This window comes from Xenopus laevis, chromosome 7S (assembly GCF_017654675.1).
Source record: "Xenopus laevis strain J_2021 chromosome 7S, Xenopus_laevis_v10.1, whole genome shotgun sequence".
Lineage (NCBI taxonomy): Eukaryota > Metazoa > Chordata > Amphibia > Anura > Pipidae > Xenopus > Xenopus laevis.
The window spans coordinates 68,857,159-68,877,534 of NC_054384.1; the positions used below are offsets into that span (position 1 = coordinate 68,857,159).

The 20,376-nt window shown below is 35.5% G+C and overlaps 1 protein-coding gene across 1 annotated transcript in view; it reads right to left on the reverse strand.

Moving 5' to 3' along the window:
* Positions 1-295: 295 nt before the first annotated feature.
* The window catches only part of LOC108697608 (jhy protein homolog), a 41,965-nt gene continuing 21,884 nt past the window's right edge, over positions 296-20,376 (reverse strand). Inside the window, exons 4-8 of the mRNA XM_018227798.2 lie at positions 16,462-16,898; positions 15,509-15,716; positions 7,022-7,096; positions 2,585-2,719; positions 296-1,668 (exon numbers count right to left, since the gene is read on the reverse strand). Of these exons, the coding sequence (XP_018083287.1) occupies positions 1,471-1,668; positions 2,585-2,719; positions 7,022-7,096; positions 15,509-15,716; positions 16,462-16,898 (1,053 nt within the window). The 3' untranslated portion in view covers positions 296-1,470. The remainder of the gene's footprint in view (positions 1,669-2,584; positions 2,720-7,021; positions 7,097-15,508; positions 15,717-16,461; positions 16,899-20,376) is intronic.

Here is a 20,376-nt window from a genome sequence, read left to right on the forward strand (position 1 = left end):
TGCGCAGTAGGAGCATTTCGCCAGTGCGGATCTACTGGGCATGCGCCAAAAGTCACAAAGTACTTTTGGAGCATGCGCAGTAGATCGTACCAGCGAAATGCTCCTACTGCGCATGCGCCGGTCAAAGCAGGAAGAAGATCGCGTGGAAGAAGATGTCTTCTGTGAACTCCCTGGACTGGACCTGCACAAAAGGGTAAGTAACAAGTAAGGGGCATTTGCCCAGCGGGACGGGTAGGCCAGGGGGGAGGAGGGGGGGTGGGCAACACACGGGAGGGGGGGAGGGTTTTTGCGCCAACTAGGTTTCCTTCCCCTTTAAGGGATTCAGTGCACCCTTACATTTGTTTTGAAAGGCTCTATTGCTCTATAGGGGAGCTGAAGAAATTCTGGTCTCACATCATTTCAAACAATCTTGCATGTGGCCTGGAGTTTAAAGAATTTCATGGAAGCTGCATTTAAGGAATAACTAAAAAGTCTTCTGAGTTTTCCCTCTCTTAGCCAGCAGTTCATAGGTAATCGGCAAAGCAGGTATTTTGATGACATTGATACACTCACAGTTAATGTCTCTGCCAGAAATGAATGCCGTGAAAATAAACAAGTCTATTTGTGTTATAAGATTGTGCTCTTTTACTAAATGTTCTGATAACTGTCCAGCATCACAAAAGGATTGTTTATAATAAAAATAATGGCAAAATACATAAAATATTGGTTCACATTTATGTATCATATTCAATACTCTCCTATAGATGTTAGAGTTCAGCAAAGAGTATTGAACTCTAACACCCTACCGATTAGGTAAAGTTTCATGCATGCATCTATTGATTAATGCTTTTCTGACTCTTTGAATTGTATACAAGCGGCTGGTAAGTGCGTTCAGAAGTAAACCATGGTTTGGTACCGGAATAAAAGGCTAAAAGCTAAGTGTAAATATTTTTTTTTGCACTGGATAATCCAAGAATGAAAACATTCAGATTTCTGTAATAAACACATTATAGCAAATGCAATGCCATCATGGAGCCGTTAAGGTTTGAAATGTAGCTATATCTACTGTATGTCTTTTCCTGACCTGCAGCTTCTGCAGTCTTAGACAGCCTTAATTTCAGAGAATAATAACTCAATAAAACATTGTAAATCTCTTTTGGCTAAATCTAATGGTGCTTTATTCTACAGCATAGAATGGTGTGCTAACATGATGGAGACTTGTTATTGAGTGCAAACTCTGCATGCATTTACTTTTGCAATATAAAAAAAACATTCAGAGAGAAAGGATGCTCTTTAGAGTTACTCATAAAGAAAGAAGCTCAAAAGAATAACGTTAAAGGACTTGGAAGGGGTATTTTCTCTCCACTAAGTGCATCCTTCCCATGAAATCTTTGTGTTGATTTGTATCGTTTGGTTTCATTGGTGTCCAATTTAGTTATATTGGAACAAAAGCCATAACATTTCATAGGCTATTTTCTAACTAATTATCAACTAAAGGATATGAAGAGCACTCAAAGCTGCAACTGCAACCTTTTCTTGTTCATGCCTCATTTGAAGCGCTTCCAGCAACTTTATTTGGGAGGAGAATTGATCATGAACTACTGGCTGTGTGGATCTTTCTTCTTTCTTCTGCTCAGTAGGCTTCGGGAAAGGTTGGGGCTTTGGGATATTCTTTGCATATTCCAGACCCTGTAAAACAAAGTTATGGTATTTAAAATGGTCAATGCTCTAAAAAGAAACAATGTATACATTCTGAAAAAAGGGATCTTGGTTTCAAGCAATGTCTCTTGTTTAGGATGTCACATTTTGCACTTTGTGCTTCACTCTCCGAACTTTATCCTGAATTCAGTTGCAGAATCCACAAATCCAGTGAAAGGAGTTCAAAGAAAGATAGATGAAAAGCAAAATACAGTAATTGCACACTTGACAGCAACGAGCCATTGACCACAACTGTTGTTTTCTATCAAGAACTGTTTGGGTCAACAAACATTTTACATTTTTGTGCTGTAATAAATCATTGAAAACCCACAGCTCCTCTGTAAACACAAACACGTGGAACCCAGCTATGGCATGTGTCAAACAATATGAAAACTTACTTGAGTTGTAAAGTTGTACAAATCCATATCATAAAAGAAGTACATCTTTTGCCAGCCAGGCTAAAACCTATTTATATAGTGAGAGCACAAACTCTGAACATTTTGAAACTCTGAATAAAGCTGCCAGCTAGTATGATTAGTCATATCAGTATCTGAAAAAAATGTATGTCCCCATTCCATTATGTCATTTGGCTCTAACACTTGCAATGTGCTTGCACTTTATAGGAAGGGGCTATATTTGTGGCAAAACAATTTTTCTCTACATTACTATATTTCCAGTAGTAATACTGAATATTTTTCATGTGGGGAGTATTAGTATTGTGGTTTGACCAGAAGGAATCCAATCGCCAACCACTGTACATAATGAAATCTGGCCATTCCTGTGTTCAGGGTATAGCTATAAACTTGCTTATGTTTGTAGGTCTTGCTTATCTTGCTAAACATACATTTCATTACACCTGCAATAAGATGTTTCAAAAACCATAAATAGAAAGTGTTTTATAATGTACTTTGTGCCATGCTCCCTTATTTCTGTCATTTTGCTCTGTCTGCAGTTCAGGAGCTTTTCGAACAGTAGCAGTTTTATTTCTGTTGCATTCTTGTATAGCTTTTGCATATTCCTTCTGACTGTGTAGTTGTTCTTTCTGGAAGAAAAAATAGATTTCTCTGTAAACTTAGCAACTCACCATATTGTTAAAAAAATAAAATCAAAGAAAGGAAATAAAGAGTTAATTGCGATGGAGGTGAAAACTAACCCTAAAAAGTTTTTTAAATATATTTATAGTAAGAAGATGCAGGTTGAGAGTGTTGCTCCATTAAATAATGGTACCAGTATGGTTGTAACAGATACAGATAAGGCAAATGTGTTAAATCAGTTCTTTTCTTCAGTGTATACCAGGGATCCCCAACCTTTTGAACCTGTGAGCAACATTCAGAAGTAAAAGGAGTTGGGGAGCAACACAAGCATGAAAAATGTTCTTGGGATGCCAAATAAGTGCTGTGATTGGCCATTTGGAACCCCTTTATGGATTGTCAACCTAAATTGAGTCTCTGTTTGGCAAAACACTTGGTTTTTATACAACCAAAACTTGCCCCCAAGCCTGGAATTCAAAAATAAGCTCCTGCTTTGAAGCCTCTGGGAGCAACATCCAAGGGGTTGGAGAGCAACATGTTGCTCACGAGCTACTGGTTGGGGATCACTGGTGTATACAATAGAGGAGTCTGAATTCCCAGGCTTACTTTATAGCTGCACTAATGGCTCAGCTCAATCTAGTCAGTGGCTGACTCAGGATATGATTCATAAAGCTTTAATAAAAATTAATGTAAACAAGGCTCCAGGGCCTGATGGCATACACCCCCGGGTTCTAAGAGAGCTTGGTTCAGTTTTAGACCAGCCCTTATTTCTGATTTTTCTCAGATTCACTTTCATCTGGTATGGTGCCTATGGATTGGAGAAAAACTGATGTTATTCCAATATTTAAAAAGGGATTACGATCTCAACCTGGCAATTATAGGCCAGTAAGATTGACATCTGTGGTGGGCAAATTATTTGAAGCCTTGTTAAGGGATCACATTCAAAATGTTGTCCTAGTGAATGGCATTATGAGCAGCAATCAGCATGGCTTTATGAAGGATAGGTCATGTCAGACTAATTTGATTGCTTTTTATGATGAGGTAAGTAAGATGCTGGACAGTGGGGGGGCAGTAGATGTGACCTATTTGGATTTTGCCAAAGCGTTTGATACTGTGCCCCACAAACGACTGCTTTCTAAACTAAGGTCTGTTGGGCTTAATGAAGTCGTTTGCACATGGATAGGAAACTGGCTACAGGATCGAGTACAGAGGGTGGTTGCTAATGGGACATTCTCTACTTGGAGTAAGGTTCTTAGTGGGGTCCCTCAGGGCTCGTTATTGGGTCCACTTTTATTTAACTTGTTCATTAATGACTTAGGGGAGGGTGTTGTAAGTAATGTATCAGTGTTTGCAGATGACACAAAACTATCCAGCCCAATTAATTCCATCCAGGATGTGGCATCCTTGCAACATGATCTTGACAAACTAGCAATCTGGGCAGTTAAGTGGCAAATGAGATTCAATGTTGATAAATGTAAAGTCATGCACCTGGGATGTAAAAATATCCAAGCCACTTATACCCTTAATGCACTAGGCAAATCCATTATGGAAAAGGAACTTGGCTGTAGCAAGCAATGCCAGTCAGCAGCATCAAGGGCAAATAAGGTCATGAGATGTATTAAAAGGGGCATAGAGTCATGGGAGGGAGGGTCATTCTTCCACTTTATAGAGCACTTGTAAGGCCCCATCTAGAATATGCCATTCAGTTTTGCTCTCCATCACTCAAACAGGACATTATTGTATTAGAGAGGGTACAGAGAAGGGCAACTAAGCTTGTGAAAGGTATGGAAAATCTTAGCTATGAGGAAAGACTGGCCAAATTGGGGATGTTCACACTGGAGAAGAGGCGCTTAAGGGGTGATATGATAACTATGTATAAATATATAAGGGGATCATATAATAATCTCTCTAATGCTTTATTTACCAGTAGGTCTTTCCAGCTGACACAAGGTTACCCATTCCGATTAGAAGAAAAGAGGTTCTGCCTAAATATTCGGAAGGGGTTTTTTACAGTGAGAGCTGTGAAGTTGTGGAATTCTCTCCCTTAATCAGTTGTACAGGCTGATACATTAGATAGCTTTAAGAAGGGGTTGGATTGCTTTTTAGCAAGTGAGGGAATACAGGGCTATGGGAGATAGCTCATAGTACAAGTTGAGCCAGGGACTAGTCTGATTGCCATTTTGGAGTCAGGAAGGAATTTTTTCCCCCTCTGAGGCAAATTGGTGAGGCTTCAGATGGGTTTTTTTTTTTGCCTTCCTCTGGATCAACTGGCAGTTAGGCAGATTTAAAAAAAAAAAAAAAGTTGAACTTGATGGACGTGTGTCTTTTTTCAAACTTACTTACTATGTTACTATGTTACAAAGAAACACTGTCAACAACAATGGCTCTAAATTTCAGAAAAATAACTTTAATACCTTAGAGCAAAAACACAGGAAAGAAATGTAAAAGTTGTCAAGAAACAAAAAATAAGCAACTGATCACTTAATACAAAAACCATCCCCCCTCTAAATATGTACAGTAGGTATATAAACAGAAAAAGATGTATTGTGCCAACCCAGTTCTTTTTCGCAGTGTATACAATACAGCAATCAAAATAAAGTCTAAAGAATGGTGACTGGGAGTCTTATTTATTAAACTTTATTTAGAATTTTAGAATTTTTTAAATTCAAATAAACTTACTAAATTTGAATGTGTGTTTATTAATGAAAGAACTCAAATATAAAAAAACGTAAAAACCCCAGGATGCAACAAATTTATATTGTACTCATCATTTTCAGTGCGTCTACCAACTCTCAAAAAAATTTGAAAAATTGCAAAACTTTCCTTTGAATTTACCAGCTTTTAGATGCCAAATTTTACATTTGAGGGTTTACATTTAGGGGCCGATTCATCAAGGGTCGAATATCGAGGGTTAATTATCCCTCGATATTCGACTAGGAATTGAAATCCTTCGACTTCGAATATCGAAGTCGAAGGATTTAGCGCAAATTCTGCAATCGTACGATCGAAGGATTATTCCTTCGATCGAACGATTAAATCCTTCGAATCTAACGATTCGAAGGATTTGAATCCAGCGATCGAAGGAATATCCTTCGATCCAAAAAACTTAGGCAAGCCTATGGGGACCTTCCCCATAGGCTAACATTGACTTCGGTAGCTTTTATCTGCCAAACTAGGGGGTCGAAGTTTTTTTTAAAGAGACAGTACTTCAACTATCGAATGGTCGAATAGTCGAACGATTTTTAGTTCGAATCCTTCGATTCGAAGTCGTAGTCGAACTAGCCCATTCGATGGTCGAAGTAGCCCAAAAAACACTTTGAAATTCGAAGTTTTTTTACTTCGAATCCTTCACTCAAGCTTGATGAATAGGCCCCTTAGTGTTTTTTGACCGTACTAAATCTAAATTTTGAAAACTCTTATTAGAATGGAGTAAGGAAGGTCTTAGTTATGAGAACAGATCAACTGTGGTTATTTAACAACAAGATTCCCTGTCAAGTGTACTACATGGTACAACTAAAGGATTGCAGTTTGATAGACAATAGGTTCTGTTCAGATCTTTGATTTTATGTAAAAAAGAGCTAAAAACTATGAGAATATGCATTACATTCTGGGGGTTATTTACTAAAATTCAATTTTTTCTCATATTTTACCAGAAGCAAACTCTACCTAACTCCCATCCACAAATTTTGCTTATTTACTAATATATCAGGTAAAAAAATCGGATTAAAAGAAAACTAAAACTTTTCGAGTTTTCCAAAAAAACTTGAAAAATTAGCGTTTCAATTTGAATCGTATGTCTTTATCGAATTGCCACTCAAAGAACTGTAATTTATCAAGTTTTCGAGCGAAAACCGATGTCAAACACCCCAAAATTCGTGAAGGTTGCCATTGACTTTTACATGAATTTGACAAGTTTTAGATGGCGTTTTTTCAGTTTCAAACTTTTTGCAGCTTCAGGGCATAACATTTTTTTCAGCAAAAATTAAAGTTTTTTCACAAAAATTCAGAGTCGCACTGATGCACTGTATGAAGCACATCATCAGTAAAAAGGGTTATGTAGCTTATCCTAGGGGAGAATTATTAAAATCAAATGACAGTAGTGTATAAATACATACATATTTTGTTAGTTACAAGAAGAAATGGAACAAATGTGTGAGCAAGGTAAAGAACCGGTGGATAAATTGTTATGCCATTTAGTTCATTTGGCACAGACTACCAATCAGCCATACTTGCATAATTATACGTCAGAAATAAAATCTAAAACGGGCTATGCCATGTTTCAAATCCAAATCAGAATGAAATGCAACACTTACTTTCTGTTTGCTAATTATATAACTAGGGCCAATGCCTCCCAGCTTTATCTCCTGGTTTACATATCCTTTAGGAATCTGTTATAAACAAAGAAAGAGTATTCATTACTTTGCAAACGTATTTCATTTCATTTACATTTTTTTCATCTGGATTTTGTTGGACTCTGTTCACAACTCAGTATTACAAATTACAAAACTTTCTTGAGTTGGGAACAAGTTATGAAATTATACAACTCTGTAAACCACTGAAGAGTCTCTGGGTTTTTTCTGTGATATATAAATAAGAAATAGTAACAAGGTTTGGCCGCGTAAATAAAGAAAAATCAAAATACATTTTTATGTCTCTAGACATTTGTGATAAAAGATAAAAGATAATTCAATATTTCAGAGGATTTAAAGACACAGCAGCAAAGGGAGAGAGAAAGACAGCTGAAACCTTGATTTTACAGAGAGACGTATTACTTACAAAGACGGATACATGATAATCATTCATAATAAGACCTCACTACAGAGACTAAATTACTTTAATGTGGATAGCTTTTGGAAGAAAAAGGCAACAAAGAGCATAATGCTCATATACATTAATATATTTAACAAAATACAAGAGCAAAGTATGTTAGAGAAAGAGCCCATCTACTTAAGTACAGAACTAAAGATCTGAAAATAAACACAATTAGCTCACAAAATTTATTTGGGATTACTACATGATGGAAAGGATATTACGATTAAAAAAACTCCACCAAAAGCAACAGGTGCTAATGCAGTATGGTAGTTAAAATGAATATGTAGGGATAGATATGGATTGATCTTGACTATATAGACAGAATGTATTTAATGTGAACTAGAACTTTACAAAAAATTAGGATATGATACATCTTATGTTTTGGACCTCTGTAGCAGCCTGAGACCACCACAGCCCTTCAGCAGTTAAAATCTGTGCAATTTAAAGGAGAAGGAAAGCTACTGAAGCAGTTTATTGCCAATAGATTAGCCACAATAGTGCAAGCCATAACACTATATTTATTCTGCAGAATGTTGTACATTCCTGAGTAAACAGCTCTAAAAGTTTTCTCTGTTTGTGTAGAATAGCAGCTGCCATTTTAACTTCTTGTGACTTCACTTCCTGCCTGAGGCTCTTCCTGGTCACTCATAGCTTTGGGCTCCGATTACAGCAGGGAGGGTAGGAAGGAGGGGGAAAAGGGAAGGGGATAGGGAGAGAGAAGCAAACTGAGCATGCTCAAGCCCTAGCCCTGGTGGTTTATGCTGAAAACAGGAAGTCTGATACAGAAGCCCATGTGTACACAATAGAGGGAAAGAAATGCTGAGTTTCTTTTAACAGAGGATTCAGAGAAGCACTACTTTGAGGGATTACTGATGTATTTATATAGGCCTTTCTGAGAAAGCTTTCTTAGGGGCAAATTTATCAAGGATCAAAGTGAATCGAGGGAATTTTCGAAGTTAAAAAATTCAAAATTCGAAGTAATTTTTTGGATAATTTAACCATCGAATAGGATACTACGACTTTGAATTTACTTCGAATTCGATTCAAAGTAAAATAGTTTGAATATTCGAATATTCGATAATCTAAGTACTGTCTCTTTAAAAAAATGTCCACTTCAATAGTTCGCCAAATTAAACCTCCCGAAGTGCTATGTTAGCCTATGGGGACCTTCTAATGCATTAGTCGAAGTAAAATCATTCGATCGATTGCTGAAATCGTTCGAATCGTTCAATTCGAACGATTTAATCGCTAGGTTGAAGATTTTACTTTGACCGCAAAACGGTCAAATTCGGTAAAGAAAACTTTGACTTCGATATTCAAAGTCGAAGTATAGCCATTCGATGGTCGAATTTCGAAGTATATTTCATTTCGAAATTCGACCTTTGATAAATCTGCCTAAATTCAAAGTAAATTCAAAGTCGTGGTATCCTATTCGATGGTCGAAGTATCCAAAAAATTACTTCGAATTTCAAATTTTTTTACTTCGAAAATTCCCTCAAATTCACTTTGACTCTTGATAAATCTGCCCCTTAATGTTAGCCTTTCCTTCTCCTTTAAAATCCCATGATATACACATCTTCGCATATAATCTGGGTTGCTGTTAGTTAACAGGGCACAGGGAGCGACAATACACAATAAATATCCACTATACAATTCATGATAGAAGCCTTAAACAATAATTCAGATTTACATAACAAGGCAAAAGAAAAACTAATTTAGCATTTAAATTCAGCTAATTGTCATTTCCACATATGAATATATGCACTTGCTTCTCATGAACCTTACAATAGCTAATATTATAAAAATTGCCATTTATCTCAATGGGGCAACATATTTCACAATTTTACCTGGTATTTTAAAAACACAATAGAGTTTCTTTTAATTATTTATATACATTTCAATAAAGACTTCTGTAATTCAGTGCCATATGAAAGGTTTACAGCTGTGAATAACAAAAATCCATAGACCGGCAAGACCAATTTCCAACATGCATTAAACTACAGTCCTTAGCCAGCAACAAAATCAATAGCTGGAACAAAATGAGAAGTGGATTATTAAGCAAATATAAGTTATGCCTGCGGATACATAACATAACTTGGTGTATTATAGCAGATTTTGTCCTAAATGGTATTGACAAAGTAGAGTGGGTACATTTGTTTAATGTGATACAGTCTAATGAAATAAAGTGTCATTCATTATTGTACTAAAATAAACATGTTCCTATCACAGTTAAATAGTGTTGTAACTCAGAATCAATATGAATAATAAGGGAATATTTAAGAACACCTCTGGTATTATAAAATACTGGCTAGACTATTCAATTTTAAAGTCGAAAAAGTAAAAATACTGTATTCTGCATGATTGTATCACTGTATTATGTACTCATTAAATAAAACACAAAATGCATGCACTTAATTAAATGATTTTGAACATATGAATTAAAACTTTCAGTAGAAACCTTTATTTTAAAAAAAGTTAGGGCATGATATATGTGTGTTAAAAAGCAAATGTCTAATTATTTCTAAACCATTTTCTCCAGCTTCCCTAAGGATAATGGCACCCACTTTGATCAATGTAGTTCCTTCAATGAGATTTGGGTGGTTATTTACCAAATAAAATAAAATTTGTTATTTTTTTAAATAAAATTTGACTTTTAAAATATCACAAATTTTTCAGAATTTATTAAACCCTGAGGATGGAAAAATCAGAATCTGAAAATCCGGCATCTCAGACTTGTCGAGGTTGCATGTAAGTCAATTGGAGAAGTCCCAATGATTTTCTGATGTGTGCTGGGTTTCGTGCAATACCCTGAAGTTTTCGGAGTTTTCGGGTGAAAATTGAGAAAATCGTGAAAAACGGATCGAAAAATCAGAAAACAATCATGAAAATCTGATTGTTTTCCTGCAAAGCAAATTTTCAGGGAAATGTAATAATAAATAAAAATAAAAACCCGGAGTGGATTTGATCAGAATTTGTAGCAAAAAATATTGAGATAAATTTGGCCTATTGATAAATAACCCCCATAATGTGGTCAAAATGCCATCCTTTGCTTGCAGCTGCCTTTTGTGTTCCCAAGATACATTCTACATATTGAGGGTACTAATGCTGAAAAGCTGGGTCCTCTGACAAATAATTCTGGTAAAACGCTGCTTATAAATTGGAAGGGTCTGCTTTTGAAAGTGCCTGTTTGACAGATTAACATATATATATATACATTAACATATATACTGTACATATATGTATCCATGGAACTGCCACCAGTGTGACTTAGATATCTACTGCCATGCATCAGTAGAGATATTAAGTGAACTTATCTAAAACATATATTGAGACATACAGTAGATGGTTGCAAGGTGATCCTGAGACAACTGCTCAATAAGATGGAAGGGAGCTTATTATTCATGTAATCCATGTAAATAAATACATCATTAATAAATCAGACTGGACTCATATTAAAGACTTATTTGCTCTAAAGACCTTTTCTTATAACAAGGGCACGTGTTCCAGTCTTGTTACTTATGGCAACCAGTCCGCAATTGGCTTTGCCTGCTAATAGGTAAAAGCAATCATCTAGGATCTATTTATTAAAGGATCTATTTATTAAAGGTCAAGTTTCTCTGGTGAAAAAAACTCTGTATTAAACTGTATTATGCCCCAAAGCAGCAAAAAATCCAAATCTGAAAATACTCCAGCTTAAACCTGTTGAACCTGTTGAATTCATGTAAAAGTCAATGGCAGAGGTTCCTTTAACCATTTAAAGATGTTTTTGCCTTCATAATTTTCGGGTGTTTGATGCTGGTTTTGCTAAATAACTCGATATATTCAAATTTGTTACGTAACAGTGACAGTTGTGTAACAGTCAATTGTCTCATTATTTTGTCATGACTTTTTTGTCTATTTTTATGTGAATAATTATTAAGTGAATAATTATTAATAAATGAAGGGGATTTGGGTTTGAGAGTTTGGTTGAATTTTTTTTAATAAAGTGAGAAAAAGTCAAGTTTTAGTAAATAAACCCCTAGACTATGGTAATGTTTTTCCATGTTATGTTATATCCCTGTGTTTGTGTGCATTAATAATCTTTTTCCATTTCACAATGGGTTGTGTGCAATATCCTTTATTGTATACAAAAATGTATCCTTTATAGGTTACTTTCCAATGTACATTCATTAAAAAAATGCAGTGATTTTAAAGTTATTTAAAAATGTGTTCAATGTTAAAAGCAAAATATGCACCCCTGGCTCTGACTCCTGAAACAATGCCACAAGCCAGCTGATTAAAACTAAAGAAGAGCTGGCTCCTGTTGCATAGCCTTAAAAGTCAGACTCAGAGATTGGAAAAAGGATAAACATATACTGATTTTAAATTATAATTTACAAATTTAGTGGAATCAGAATGTAGCCAATAAAGTGTTTACCTTGTTAGAAGGTGCAGCCTGCTAATCAGAGAACATCAGAAAGTTCGTAACAAAAATAGAATAACAAAACCAACAATTTAAAGCTATAGTAAAAGTACAGGACTAAGAGGGACATAATGGCTTAGCAACGTTCTTTAAATATCTGCTTATCAATAGACACCCTTGTTGCTTGACAATGTGTCAAGCTTCTGAGCAGTCCATTTTACAAGAAGCAATCAATAAAATAAACAGTTCTCTTGCAAATGCTCTTATTGAACTATTTTGAAGTATCAGCTGATGCCTACAAATAACATCATATGGCAAGAGACATGAGCGACTCCAATGGGAATGAATCAAAATTCAGACAGATTTTGTAGAGATAAGCATTAATCAGCGATTGATTCAAACTACTCTGAACTGATTTAAAATTCTTTGTTGAGTTCATTGCCTGTGATTTATTGTTAACATCCTCTATCTCCTTGGGCCCTTACAGCATACAGATGAACCCAAATTAAGATTCCACTTGATTTTACCCAATCCATGCTGGAGTAGGGGGGGAAACAACACTGGAAACATTAGCTGCTAGGTATCCCCTAATAATCTTCTGTACTGAATAGTGGAACACTTAGTAGTGCAGCCGTTTCACTGTGACCAGTGAGATAAAATGTATAGTACTAGTTTGGACTGTCACCACCCCTTACAGACTATTCTGTGCACACTTCAGAATCAGTTCCAAGGTTTACAGTGAGGATTGATATGTCCCAACTTACATGTGATAAATAGGAACAAGCAGGTCCAAACATTTATTGTGATTTGTGGACAAACCACTAGCTTTCTAGAAAAATCTAACAGGAAAATTATTTTTTTAAGTGCCAATAAAATATATGGAATCCAACGTTTAAAGGCAATGAAAACAACATACAGTTTTTAAGTGATACCACCTAGAGACTAATTACTCTGACTTCTAAAACCCGAGGAAGGGATATCTACATGTAAACCCACATAACAACTGGGTTGTAGGCTTGGGTGAATTTGACACATTTCGTTTCGGCAAAAATTTGCAGCCAGTGAAATGCCACCGATGCCCATTAAAGTTTATGGGCGTCAGAAATATTTTTTTTGACGTGCGACACCATACTAGTCTATGGCCGTCATTTCCGAGGTGAAAGGAGGCGAATAAATTCGGCCATCCCTACTGGGTTGTTATCATCTAGAATGGGTATCACTTTGATTTATATGGAGCAAGTGCCACAATAGTGCCCACTATGGCCAATATAATAGCCATGCTCTCTACAACTAACTGATCTTTGTTTTTTATTAATGAGATCTTATTATAATTTTCTACCTTAAGTTGGGGAGACCTGGGAAGAGGGGATCTGCTATATGGCTCAACCACACTTGCTGTGCTGTTCTTTGCTATAGTTTGTACAGATGAGGACACTTGGGTGTGAACGCAGCTTGGAGGAAGAATTTGGAGGGGGGGGCTGGCCAAATCATGTTATGACACTGGATAACAGACACAATTTTAAGTTTGAACTTCCTGCTTAAAACACTCTGGTGAATAGTCAGTATCAATTGATGGGAGAGTCAGGAATTGATGGGAGAGTTTCAGGTAAATATGGGGTATCTCTTCAGATACTGAGAATTTTAAGATAAGAACGGATTTTGTAGTAAAACAATAGTTTTCCTATCAATGCTAGCTGAATTTATCAAGATATATGCAAATTCATATGGAGAAAAAAGAAAGGCTAATTGTTATAAATGGTTATAAATTCCCTGCAATACAATATTCACAAAAACACTTGAGAAAACAGGAATTCAAAATCGAAATTTTGCGAAGACCAGTAATTTCCTCTTTTGCTCCCCTACTTCTCCAATCTAGGGTTTCCTTAAACTTAATTACAGATGCAAGAGGATTCTCCATCATTAATCATTCCTATTAGTCTTTCATTAGTCTCTATCTACTATTGAAATTACCGTGCAATTTTTCCTTGCCATTTCCTTGCAAATTCACTAAAGTCCTGGGAAGGATTTGCCACACTTCGCGTCACTTCGTCAGACGTTAATTTGCAGCGCATATGTTAATTCATCGAAATGCGAAGTTATGTCTCGGCAGCCGAATACTGGTGAAGTTTTGCTAGGTTATATTCGTCAGTGCAAGCATTTCATATCGGACTTTCACTTGCGTTCATTTCTGCTTGTCGAAACTTCATTAACACACTTACACTTAGGTCAATTTGAATAGGGCAGGTACATATAGGTCTTATATATGTCTTTTAGTGATGTTGGTGCAAATGCTTGAAGTGTCACTTATTAGGACAAATGTTTAAGGAAGCAAAATAAAGAGATCATCTAATGCCCTAGACATGAGCCCACCCTAAAGCAATGTGGCATGACCCTCAAAAGGTTAAAAAAAATATCAAAACAAAAATATTTAAGTTTTAACTTTTAAACACCATCCCACTTTAAAATATGAAAAATCGCCAGTTTTGTTTTTTTTACTTTTCAGCATACAGGATATGATGTCACTGACATAACATTGAGGAGGATTTAGCTTCAGCTTATCAGTTCACCAGGTCTAAGCTGGCGAAGGAAACTCTGGCAAAAGGGGTAGCGTAATGGAAAATTTGCACTTTAGTGAATTTGCAGAGTAATGATCGTTTGCCTGAGCGAAAATTCGCCTGTGAAAATCGTTTTCTTCAAAACTTCGATTAACTCTTTCGGTACAGAATTGCCCTCTACACCTGTAAAATAGTGATGTCCCTGTGGATTGTATTTCTGGCGAATTTTTGTTAGCGACGGCCACTTCAGCCTTTAGCAAACATACCCCTGCATTTCCACCACTCTAGTGTTTATTCTTCTGATCATTTTTACATTGGTATCTGCACATTCTACAACTATCCCTTGTTTCTGAGACTTAAACTGGCCATAAATGTGCAGACTTTATTCTTTGTGCGACATACAAATTTGTTTCAGTCAAATGATATGACACTAACCATTCTGATAAAAATAAGAAGGAAAAATAACAAATGTTCTGGTCATTAATTGTTGTGTCTCCTGCTTGGTGTCTCCTGTGGTCTGGAATGAAGTGGTTTAATGTATGAAAAGGGACAGTTGGTAGAACAAGCACATCTAAAATATAGCATATATAAGTATTTTGAATTCTGTTGTGCTGCCATGTTAAATTGCCGCCATTTGTTTTACAAACATGTTTTATATAGAAAACAATCCATGCTTTATAATATTATGCTGCATAATATATCTGCATTTTTTAATTCCCTCAATTCACTTACTGGATTTCTTATTGTCTGTTTAGAGACCAAACTGTTTCTTCACTTTAAAAAGTCCCAATAGTGCCAGGATTTATTATTTTCTCCATTTTTTGTGAATTGGTCACCCAGGCATCGATTCTTACATGAGAATATGGCTACCTTCTATCAATGGAGTAGGAATGCTTATTTGATAAGCCAGAAATTGTGCTCACTATACAGAAACCTCAAGTATATTATCTAAGTATAACCATATTACAATTAAAAAATACAATCAAAAAAAATTTCAAGCATTGTGAAATTTCTCATTGTTGATAGCTTACCTTTCTTTGGGTTTCATGATTCTTTTTCAACACTGTTTGACATCCATCGGATTCTGGATTGGAATGGGTATTCTGATTTCTGTCTTCTTCGTTTATGAAATTATCATTTTCCATTTGCGATATTGTAGTCAAATACTCATAGACTTTAACTCCATTAAATGGTGCATATCCCATTTCAATATGATTTTGATTCAATAAGATATCATCACTGTGTATGAAAAAAATACAAAAATGTTTGTCTATGTAATTTGGATCACCATATCTTCCCTCTGATTTTGCAACCAATATGGATTTATGCAGCTTAGGTATTGTTTTATTACTACTCAAAAAAGGAAATAATTTTAAAATGGACACTTTAGAGCAGTGATCCCCAACCAGTGGCTCCTGAGCAACATGTTGTTCACCAGCCACTTGGATTTTGCTGCCAAAAAAGGAGCTTATTTTTGAATTCCATGTTTGTAGGCAAGTTGCATAAAACCAGGTGTACTGCCAAACAGAGCTAAGAAATAACCATTCACAGCTCTTATTTGGCACCCCAAGAACTTTTTCTGTGCATGTGTTGCTCCCCAACTTGATTATGGCTCACAGGTGAAAAGGCTGGGGACCCCTTCTTTAGGAGATGGCCTTCCCATAATCCAGACATTTCTGGATATCAGGTTTCCCAATACGAAATCCCATAACTTTATTCACATTCAGGAAGGAAGACATGGTATGGCTATGTGGATCTATGAAGACTTATGGAAATAAATGTCAGTAAATCGTCTTGAACCTTGCCACCCTCCCCAAAGCATATACACACATAGGTACAGGTGCTTAGAGTAGTCTAGAAGTTCTTACAATACCTTGTTATAGAACCGTGTCCTCCCAAAATGATATTTTTCATTTCAATAACATCATAAAAATTGTGTCTGTCTTGATTTGGTTGATATGTTTTGTTCTGTTTTTGTGCTTACCATTTTGTGTCTTGCCATTGGTTGAGATGAAGGTTATCAGTAGCAATATAACCATTCAATACTTGACCAGAAGAAAGAAAATGTTTGTCATAATAATTGTCTTTTGCAGCTGGGAAGAATCCAGAAGGGGACTCCTTGGGAGTAACCTGTTTTGTTGTAGTGTATTTTTGCTTTGATAAATCCATGTTCAGTAATAAATCTGGCATGCTTGTTGAAGATGTTATGTTAATGAATTGTCTGTCTTTGATAATGTGACTTGGAATATATGTATCCTTAGGCATTTCATTTGCTAAAACAGTTTGCTTAAATTTGTGTGCCGATAAATGATGTTCTTGACGTGTATGTTTTGGTTTTCTAGATGGTTTCACCAAATTTGCAACTCGACTTCTAGGCTCTGTTATATTCTTTACAGAATTGATTTCTTTATTTTCTTTAACCTAAAAAATATGAAAGGATCATTGCAATTGCAAAAAAAAAAAGGATGGGTTATAACCTTAATGTAGAAAAGATGAAACAAAGTGATAGCAGTAGCAGTGAGGATGCTGCTAAACAAAAATATGGCACAAAGTCCAGACCACATGAGCAAAATGAACAATCAAAGGTTTAGATCAGAATAGACATTAGGTGAGGTTGATAGGATCAATGTTAGGCACTGCTTGCAAGATACATTATAAAAATCTCAGTTTTCATAAACATGTTTTTAGACAAAGCACGTAATTGGTAACAGGATCAATCTAAGCATTCAGATGGGTCATTTTGAGTATCAATTCTATTCTTAACCTAAGTTCAGCAGGAAGAAGTTCAATAGTCAGACAAGATAGTACGCCACCTAAAATCTGCCGAGTTCATGTGGAAGTCAATAGCAGATTACTATCAAATTCGAGTTGTTCCCAGGGTCAAGGTATGATAAATCTCGAATTTGAATACAATTTTGGATTATTCCCAACTAGAATTTGTTTTTGACCAAATGAGAATGAGTTTTGACCAAAAATCCAACTCGAAATTTTAAATTTGAATTTACAATTCAAACCTTAATAAATCTGCCCCCAAGTATGGTGTGCTTTTCTGCAACTTTGTTCATTCTATAGCTAGCATTCCATGTCCATATCTCATTAAGTCTAATTGACATTTGGTAAGTAAAATCAGTGCTGGCCAAGTCATTTGATCTGTAGTATTCAAATTAATGCCTCCAATCTAATTTGGACATAACATGTGTAGAATAATACTTTGGGAGATGACGCACACAATAGGGGGCAGATTTACCTAGGGTCGAATATCGAGGGTTAATTAACACTCGATATTCGACTGCCGAATGTAAATCCTTCGACTTCAAATATTGAAGGATTTACCGCAAATAGTTCGATCAAATGATCGAATGAAAAATCGAAGGATTTTAATCCATCAATCGAACGATTTTTCTTCGACCAAAAATTTGTTAGAAAGCCTATGGGGACCTTCCCCGTAGGCTAATATTGCACCTCGGTAGGTTTTAGGTGGCGAAGTGGGGGGTCAAAGTTTTTTTTAAAGAGACAGTACTTTGATTATCGAATGGTCGAATATTCAAATGATTTTTAGTTCAAATCGTTCGATTCGAAGTTGAAGTCGTAGTCGAAGGTCGAAGTAGCCAATTTGATGGTCGAAGTAGCCAAAAAAATCATTCGAAATTCGAAGTTTTTTTTAATATATTCCTTCACTCAAGCTAAGTAAATGGGCCCCTTGGGCTTCAATAAAAAAAAAAGTCTGGAATAATGTCCATCTTGTTGTGACCCATTTGAAGATGTTAATAGCCTTTATGACATTCAAGTTATTTTGGAGAAAAACTCGAAACTAGTTTCATTCGAATTCGATTAGAATTCAACTTTTTTGGTCAATAACATTTGTTTGAATTTTAGACATTCGAGTTTTTTCTAAAACAAGAACATTTGAGTTTTAAGTAAATTCAAATTTATTAGAGTAAAAAAAAATCACATAAATTCAAAATTCGGCCTTTGATAAAATGTTCCAAAAAATAAACCCTTTCTAAAACAATAGATATAGAATGCTACAGTTAGCTCACACTCGATTTGAGTTTAGTCGAATTTGATTCAAATTCGATTCGAGTTTTTGGGTCGGTAATATTCGTTTGAGTTTTAGACGTTCAAGGTTTTTCTTAAACAAGATTCTATTAGAGTTTCAAAGTCATTCGAGTTCAACTTTTGATAAACATGTCCCTTGGTGATAATGATTAGTATTTAACACAACTCAGTTGATTATACAAATATGTTGAGATATATGTATATCTTTGTATGCATATATATATATATATATATATATATATATATATAAAATATATATAAATATATATATATATTTTTTTTATTAAACATAATCTACATGGTTAAAAATAAAAAAAAAATCCTTTTGCCATTCTTTTTGTCTTTTTATGATTATATTGTTTTGGAAAACACAGTGCAGTGCAGTGATAGTTTACAGGGCCAGTAAAGCATACATCTACATTATCCCTTTGAAAGTGGAACAGGACACAACCTCTGGTAGCATTTTTTGTGAACTATTCTATTAATACCAATCAAATTGAGAAAATGATCAAATGAAATTGCATTTTGAGCATCATAAGCTGTGTAATGTCTATTCTGTTAAATTGAGGCCTATAATTGTTTCTCCACAGAAAAGGTACAACAAAGACAGCAATCATGTCATGTCATTATCCAAGACTAGAAAACCGGCCTTAGCAGCCAAGACTTCAAAGGCTTTTGGTTCTCGAATTGCATTTGGCTGCTATTGTAGAAGCACAGACAATCTTGATTAGGTGTTTACACGGAGGCAAGCCGTAGTGCACTGAGAGTCTGAGTGCCTTGGTCTAGAGCCATTAAAAATTTGTACATTATGTTCCTCCCTTTGAAGTGATGGTTTGTAGGTAGGAAAGCAACTCATTTTGAGTACAGCTGAGCTAGATTGGACATCTACTTCTCTTTCTCTCAAGAAAAATCATAAGGTTCCTAGAGAATAAGAAAACACTAAAAAGTTGATATTATTTTGAATATTATGAGTTGACAAATGTGCATAAAAATACCCATAAACACACTCAGCAACTGAAAACAGCAAACCTTGAGAACAATTATGATTTTGTGGAATTAAGGTAAATCCCATTTTTGCATGAATGGCAAATATTATGGGTAGTGTAGAATAGCAGAGATATTTATTAATATAGTGTAGTGTAAATATATATATAAAACAGTCTCTGTGATCCACACTCCTATTTTGTACATACCCGGGTGCTGCTCCTGGGAAGTAATAGATACAAGAAAATGTGGTAGCGCACTCCTGGGATTTCTTCAATAAAAAATAGTTTATTTCGACATGTTTGCAGTAATCAACGTTTCGGCTTGTGTCCAGAGCCTTTATCATTTTCTTGTGTGTGTATATATATATAGCTCCCACCCTTCCCAGCTATAGTCAGGTGATCCCACTGGTGTCTAATAAAAGGGCAGCCAAGTTTGGGAGTTTTACTTTGAAAGCAGCAAGTAAGTTGCAGGTAAAACCTAGTCCCTTTGTAAAATGTATAATGAAGCAATAGAATTCTTAATGAATCAGATAAAATTGAGCATAGGACTGGCCAGATATGAGATGACTTTGACGTAGTTGGCCAGCTTAAATATATTGCAATATATGGACAAACAATCCCTGTTTTGTTTAAAGGGTAAGGCATTTTTAGTATCAGTATGCACAAAATGTCTCTGTCTTAAATATATTGATAATGGGTTGAGTGCAGAGGACTCTTGTAGTTGACTATATGTATTTTGTGGTCACAGCCTCATTGCACCCCCGTCTAATGGTTTTAAAAAATAGTGGTGAGCACAACTTTCCCTTGTTTGTTATAGTTATACAGGAGCAGTGACCAGCTCCATGTTGTAGCTC